The 8,247-nt window shown below is 31.2% G+C and overlaps 1 protein-coding gene across 1 annotated transcript in view; it reads right to left on the bottom strand.

Moving 5' to 3' along the window:
• The window catches only part of LOC108750512 (gustatory receptor 5a for trehalose-like), a 5,003-nt gene extending 1,348 nt beyond the window's left edge, over positions 1 to 3,655 (bottom strand). The window contains exons 1-8 of the mRNA XM_018489991.1: positions 3,599 to 3,655; positions 2,830 to 2,894; positions 2,607 to 2,754; positions 1,975 to 2,093; positions 1,691 to 1,885; positions 1,221 to 1,330; positions 846 to 1,016; positions 72 to 226 (exon numbers count right to left, since the gene is read on the bottom strand). Coding sequence (XP_018345493.1) covers positions 72 to 226; positions 846 to 1,016; positions 1,221 to 1,330; positions 1,691 to 1,885; positions 1,975 to 2,093; positions 2,607 to 2,754; positions 2,830 to 2,894; positions 3,599 to 3,642 — 1,007 coding nt within the window. The 5' untranslated portion in view covers positions 3,643 to 3,655. The remainder of the gene's footprint in view (positions 1 to 71; positions 227 to 845; positions 1,017 to 1,220; positions 1,331 to 1,690; positions 1,886 to 1,974; positions 2,094 to 2,606; positions 2,755 to 2,829; positions 2,895 to 3,598) is intronic.
• Positions 3,656 to 8,247: the final 4,592 nt, after the last annotated feature.

Here is an 8,247-nt window from a genome sequence, read left to right as displayed (position 1 = left end):
TATATATATAAACTTTATGTATTTAAAGATAAAATTGTTATTGTAAATTATATGTTAGATAGAAAATGTACTTGAAGGAAAACAGCAATTGCATACAGATGAAGTACAAGTCTATAGCAAAGGACATAAGTACGATGCCCGAGATGTAAGTATCCACTCTGCGTGTAAGAGTCGCCAAATGATTATAGTCATTTCTGGCTTCAGCCCACCACCATTCCGGCATCGCCTTAACGAAATAATAGCGACGAGTTGTTAGTAGAAGCAAAGATTTTCATGTTGTAATCAATGATTTTTTTTCTCGATTAAAGTAACACATTGAGCTACTCTGCTTGAGTGTTCCTGTGTATCATTTTACTCTTGTTTACCAAACGTTACACAAGAAAAATCATACACAGGACTACTCAGGTGGTTTTTTTTTCAACACGTCCCTTCTCTCTAAAACTTTCCGAGTGAATTGTCACTCCAAAGAGTGAAATCTTTTTTTCTCTTAAAAATTGAAAATTAAACCACTCTCTTCAAGACTACTGAATCAACTTTCACTCTTTAAAATGACCTTCCACTCCAAAGAATTTAGAGGGTTTACATTAACAATTAAAATATAGTTTGAATAAATGCTCAAAAAAAAATTAATAAGTATTATTCAGTGAGTATTTAATTTAATTGTTAACAATATAATAGATATATTTAATACTCAAAATAAATAATTAATTATCAACCAATTTAAAATACTTAAAGTACTTATTAAACTTCTTTAAGAAAAAAAAATACGTGCGTGTGAATATTAGGAAGATAAATAAAGTTATTCATAGCCGAAGACAAATATCTTATAACAGATTGCACTATACCTTTCCCCGTATCGAAAAGAGGCGGCGGTTTAACTGTCTGAATTGATCCGCCAAAGCTATGCTGATAAGAATAAGAAACAGATCGACAAAATTCCATGAGAATGTGCTGAGAATATTTAAAGTTTCAATCACGATCCCTTTCCAGAGACTGTAGGATGATTTTGTGAAGATCTGTAAAAAAAATACTGAACAATTAATGATACATTGATTCAACAATCATTAAAAGCACATGCATCATCTTTCATCGAGCTTTTGTTTTCATTTAAAGAGAAAAAGAGTGAAACAATGTGTTTTTTAACGTTTTTTTAACGTTTAAAAATAAATTTGATTCTGAAATGCAATAAAATTATGAATTAAGCATGTCTAGTATATTACCTGAGGGAATTGTGATATGAAATAAATACCAGCAACATCCGTGTCATCGAAATACGCTGCGCATTCTAATGCACTGGTGTACCCAGCCATCACAGCGGCAGAGTGTTCTCCTATATAAAAATATATTAATATTATTAGGTTAATCAAATATTAGTTTAATTTTGATGATTAATAGAATAATGTTTACTTAACTTATTCAGGATAATAAAAATAACGATTTTTTAAGTCACTTTTGAAATAAGGAATTAATATACATTAACATACAACTTTGACATTCAAGTAAAAGTAATTAAAATAACTAAGTAAAAATTATACGTAATTTATACAAGATAAATTAGGTTTGATAATATAATTTTATTTACATCAAAGAAGTCAACTCAATTACAATTCCATAGAATTGAAAATAATATGCGAAATAAAATGCGTAAATGCCTACGTAATCTTTATCTTGATCTACAATCAGCGCTTACCAAACGCGAGTACCATGACGACAAAGGTTACAATTTTGAAACGAGTTGCGAGACTGGTCTTCGAAATCCGCCGATGTTTTGAGGTGAATTCACGTTCCAGTTTTTCCCAAGTTAACACTAGGCAAGGCCAGTGCATTGCCAATCGTATAAACAGGACTGCGGTTATCAAAGTCGTGACAAAGAAAACGAAAGTCGCTGGTAATTAAGATAAATATCGTTTAGAAACAACGGAAATTGTGTTCCTACATTCAATGTTTCTTGTATCCATAACGAGGCTTACTTACTCATTTTCGTAGAATTTACCCCCGAGGTGACTAAACGATGAATATTGCCGACTGTCAGGACAGACGTTCCTACAATAATGCTCACCGCGTAAAAGATTTTCGGGTGGTACCATGTAAATCTACAGGACATTCATGAAGACTCGTGAGAATTTCGATTAGAAAGAATGTTAAAAAATCTGAGAATGTTAAAAGGAGCAAATAGTAAACAATTCGTGTTTATTTCAACCAATGTAGATTACTTTAATCTCGGTTTAACTTTTTTCTTTTTCTAATTCTAAAAATTAGAAGAAGATAAAGAATAAATTAAACCAAGACTAAAACCTACATTGGTTGTAATGAACAGGTTTATTTCTACCAATATAAGGTAGATTAACTTTAATTTCAATTTAATTTACTCTTTATCTTTATATATAAAAAAATCAAGATTAAAACTAATCTATATTGATAGAAATGGATATCTGGCTCATTTTTATTAATGTAGATTAACTTTAATCTTGATTTAACTTACTCTCTATTTTTTACTAATTCATAGAATTAGAAGAGGATAAAAATAAAGTTAAACAAAAATTAAAGTTAATCTACATTGATAAAAAGGGACATCGATCAGATATCCGCAAACCATTTGCGCCTACCGAAGATACGAGGCATCCGGCTTATTGACACCGCACACCGGAAACATGCCAAAGCATTGAGCCAGTAAAATGATCGGTCTCATGGCTGCGTGCAGACTATCAGTGGAAGGATTAAAAGTATCTGACGAGGGCACAACTGAAGCCAGCACTGAAAACCATCACAATGACGTAATAAATTAATTTGCAAATTTCGCGCAAATATTCAGGTCGAGACCGAACTTACTTTCGGGCACCACCATGTCGGTCTTCATGGAATCGAATCTATTGTTGCGTAAGTTCTTGGGCGATCTGAAAAGAACTCCTTTTTTATTTTGTGGATATATCGCGATTCCCATTACACTGCTCGCCAAATCATATAATAGAATAATTTGCAATTTGATATAGCCATAATAGGCTGAGTGCGTCTTTAAAAACAGAGTGCATTTGACGACTAAAAATAAAATATGCATTTCTTTTGCTATTAAGTCAGGGGTACTTTATCGATCGCTATACTTTTAGTATTTAGTAAAATACATTGACATTTAAACTTTATTATTCAAACTAATTGAATAAAGGACATGTGCCACAACGCAAGATTTTAGTAGCAAAATAATATTTTATTCTGTAAGTATAAAAATAATAATTATAAACGTTGTTGTATACCTACAGAATAAAATATTATCTCGCTACTAAAATCTTGTATTGTAATACATGCCCTTTATTTGATTAATTTGAATTATTAGCTACTTAAACTTCTTTACTATTCAATTTTTTAAAGCAAAGAAATCAAAACAATTCAGATTCGGGATTTTCTTCAATATTAAGACATTTCTTGGCAAATCAAAAATATAAGCCAATTATTATTTAATTAATTAATTTCATCCGTTTACAGAGAATATGAGTTTTGCTTCTTCTCCCTCGTTGTGCTATATATTCTTCGCTTAATACTCATTTGCACCAGATTAGCACGATTTTTTTCTTCGACGCAGCAGATTTGTCACTCGGAAACGCACCTTGCACAACGCACGCTTACGGTGTGCACAGAACACGACCGCATGACGAATAAAAGATAGAACTCGTTATTTCTGAACTTTATCAACGGTGAGGTGGCAGGGTGAAGGGAGCTTTATAAACTTCGCAGGTTCAATAAATGTCCACTTCGGACAACCAGTGGAAACTCGAGGCTGCTGAGGCCTCGTCCTCGACAACGAGGCACGAGAAACTCGCGACCATGTACGAAGAGGGAGAAATACGCACCTTTGAAAAACGTATCTGACGTCATCGACACATATGATATTGGATGGAAAATAATTGAATTTATATTATTCGCCGCATGTCTATTTTCAAGAATTTTGAAGACTCAACTTTCCTCGGTTCACTATCTAGATTTATAAATCAGTCATAAAAAAAGTAATTCTTATTTACTTTTCTCTTTTATGATTTCGAAAGCAATAAGAGAATTCAGACAGTCATTTTATTTTTTCCTTAATTGCTGTGTTTAGTTTTATAATTATTTTTAAGCTTAAGAAAAGTTAGCTACAAAAATTTTAAATCATTTTATTTATTTATTAATTTCAACATTTTAAATGCATGTCATCGAACTTTTTCAGAATCTCATATTATTCTTACATATCATAAAATATTTATTAAAATATTTGTGTAACACAAGAAAATCTATCTTCTAAAAATATTTAATTATTAAATAGAAAAATATGTAATATATATAAATAATTATATGTTGTTCTGTTATGCGGAATAAAAGTGCAAAATATTCTTCATAACCTTTTATATATTTTTCATAGAATAATTGCAATGAAAGTATTCGTGTAACAGTGATACAATCGTTTAAATAATTAGTCCGATGTCGCACCTAACAATCGATCATCCCAGGCTTCGAAATAAAAGACAATCGACAAATCAAGGTGAGAAAATCTCGGCACGCAAAACTTGTGTAACAGCTCGAAACAATTTGTATCGCACGGCACAGTTTTATCCATTTGCGATTATAGAATAACATGGCTAACATTATAATAATATTTAATATAGGTATAATAAAATATGAATTTTATATAATATACTCGTAATATTATTATAAAAAAGAAATTTATACAACATAATAATGTGTTAAAATTTAAAAAATAGCAAACATCGACAAATACAGTAATTACATGATATTCATGTAATGTGAAAAAAGATTGGTCACGATTAATTTCAATGTGAGTTTTGTGAATAATACGTTCATTAGCCGAGAATGTTCGAATCATTAAATTGAAATGTTTACACACAGTTGTCTTTGTTGAAGGCAAGGCGTTTATTTGCGAATCATAATTGATAAATCGATTTTTATTATGCAGAGTGCTCGTTAGTCAGCTCTCTTTTCGTTCTTAGAAATTTCGTTATTGTTCTATTTAAATACGTTAAATTAAACCAATCAAATTTAATTATACGATAAATAAAAACTTGCAGATCAAATATCTTCGAGTGCCCATTCATGCGTTGAACGATAAATTTTAGTTTTTACTGGTATAAAATAATTATTGAGCTGATACATCAATATTAACGTACATTTGGAACGCTGTTTCTTGTAACAAAAGAAATACATCGCCAAAAATTCAATGTGTATAATTTATGTTACTTACTGAACATTAATCATATTAGGTTGCCAAGATTTTCCAGTGGTCCATTGAGGATAAAACATATTGCTGACACTTTTTTTCTCACTCTCTATTACACGTATTAAAATTTTCCAAATGGTGGAAAACATCGAATGGTTTTAGAACTTCTCTGCATCCTAAAATCAGATCAGCATACGTTTCTATACAAGATTATACAAACGAGTTGTTGCGTATAATCTAATTAAGAATGTATTTGAAACAGCTTTCACAAATAAAAAATAATTGCGAAATTGGCAAGAGTAAACGAAGATGGAATCGTAGACGTAATAAAAATAGACTGTCACGCGCATTTCTATGAAATTGTGACATGAAAAAAAGAATTTTCTTTGTCGTACCTAATCTTGGTTTGTTAAAATATGTTTGCTGCCATAATTATAAATTTAAAAACTATAGTGAAATGGTTTGCTATTGCTGCTATAATATAAGTATCACAGCTAAGACATTAGTTATGATATCCACATTTTAGCTGTTTATATTTTACACCTACCATTTTATCACCACACCTAGTTTTTAGTTACGACAGCTACTTTCTTTTTTCTGTCTACTACATATCGAAAGTTTACTTTACATCGAAAATATATATATGGAAAGAGAGAAATAACAAAAAGTATCTCTTTCTTTCTCTAAAATGTCGAAGAGAGATATATCTTTAATTCTTTCTAACGCAACACAGACACTAAGGCCGAATATTCAAAATTGGTATATTTAAGATCGTCTTAAGCAGTCTTAAGATACCATGAACCAATTACAGAACAATATTAGCAGCTTAAAACATTACTTAAGATCTTGAAATAAGAACAAATTATGAATACTAAAGATCAGGGAAGCAGCCCGTATGTCTATGGATGGAATCATATATTATGAGAAACAACTAAAAAAATAAAATTTTATTTATATTTCCTACAAAGCGTAAAAAATGAAAAATAAAAAACTAAAGAGAATGGACAGGAATCCATTTTGTAAGATCCAATTTTCAATTTAGTGAAAAAAAATGAGAATATATTTGAACTCAATCCTTTCGATGATTCGCCATTAAAATCGCGTAAAATTGAATTAAACGCTCGAAGAAAAGAAAGAGATATTGGATGGTTATAATTTTTTTCAAAAGACCGATAGATAATTTATGAGCGTGACGTTAATTTACAAAATAACATTTCGTCCGTTTCTATTCATTTACATGTTTTTTTTTTTTTTTTTTAACGAATACGTAGTTGGAGAACGCACGGTAGGACAGGACAATGAGGTGCGAGACGCAAAACAATATCGCCTACCACGTTCGGACGTACACTGACAGGCGTGGTGGGAACCCCTATAACTTATGCGCTTATTGTCTCTATCCTGCATGTAATCTTTGCTTGCATAGGCCAGAGAAATAACAGCCTCCAGCGCAGTTGTAGTGATTCTTGTACTAGTGTGAGAAAATGAAAGCGGCGATTTGACATACCTGACACGCGCCACCTTCATTGTCGCATGTAACAAAAAGGTATTCAACTTGTTTGCGATTTATGTACGATGCAGCAATTCTCCTTCTTAAAAGTGAACACGTGCGGCGTTTCACATATATACACTTCCTATGAATACTACTTCCTATGAATAGTACTTCGTATGAATTTTTCGACAAGAGATTTTCCGAGGAAAATTTGAAAATTTTAGAAAATCAATTCGGCAGACCGAAGTCGCTGCATTTCCGCTGGCTTGTCAAAAAAGTTTATCTTTCCAAAAACTAGTTATTAATAATTTCCAAAGAGAATGAGAAAGTCAAAATGTTGTTAGATTGACTAAATCATGAGAAAAACTTGATATAAATTCGATCGGTAATCAATCGATATGACGTAAAATTGACATTATTTTGACTTTCTTGTTCTCCTTGTATTGTTTCTAAATAAATTTGTTCGTCAAAATTACTTTTGGAGAGTAATTCTACAGAATTTTTTTTTTTACAACTCGATATTTTGATCTGAATGAGATAGAAATCATAGATGAAAATCAGGATATTAAATTATTGAATACCTACGTGAGGCAAGTCAATAGAATATCGAATAGTCGTAATAAGCGCATTAATCGTGCGCCAGCCTTGAGTGTTCGATAAAAACTAACATGAGTGATAATAGCCGCTTCGCGGAAAACGTCAACCCTTAGGATTAGACGTACATACACGTGGAAACGCGAGTTTTTATACTGTTTACTCAATACCTCTGACGACCTGTTATATACATCAAATGAGAGTATGCATTCATCATGCCTTTCACTCTCGCTATCAAGGATGCACTTAGGACTCGCGAAACTGATAAGCGCTTGATGTCAATGCAAATGTCAACTGTGTTGTTGAAATCTTTAAACAACTGATATGTAGCAAATCTTGATTACCAACGAAATTGTTTTGCATTATCAGATGTAATCGTTTTAAAATTCAAGAAAAAATTCGTATAATTATGAAACAATGTTTGCGTTGCAATTACTGAGAACTAATAATATTAAAATTTTGTTAAATCGCGTCTACAAGAAAATGAATTAACAGAAAAGAGAGAAAAAGAGAAAAACTCATAATGATATCACGTAAAAAAGAAGTAGGTTGAAATTCGAATTTGATACGATATCAATTTTATTGTATTTATACGAAACAGAGATTCTTTAATGAGATTTAAATTCTATTTTTTTTTTGTTATACTATATAATTGCTAAGAATTAACAATGAAACTATGATTTCGTTAATTTTTCTGTGAGTAAATGGATTAACTAAAAAGAAAAAAAGATATACATATTATAATGATTCGCGTAAAAGTTAAAGGAATAACTATAGAGATTCAAGCTGTATAACAATAAAGACTTTATTTATATAAAACAGATTTCTTGGGGCGACTGAGATCCTATTTCTTTCTTCTTCTTTTTTTTGGAGTGTATTTAATACGGCGACATTTAAAAGTGCGGAAACAGCAACCGCGTATCGGCGATAGTTTGCTGCTACATTTTGCGGAGGACAGCAAAGG

This window comes from Trachymyrmex septentrionalis, unplaced genomic scaffold, assembly GCF_001594115.1.
Source record: "Trachymyrmex septentrionalis isolate Tsep2-gDNA-1 unplaced genomic scaffold, Tsep1.0 scaffold37, whole genome shotgun sequence".
Classification (NCBI taxonomy): Eukaryota; Metazoa; Arthropoda; class Insecta; order Hymenoptera; family Formicidae; genus Trachymyrmex; species Trachymyrmex septentrionalis.
This window is presented reverse-complemented; position numbering and strand designations above follow the sequence as displayed.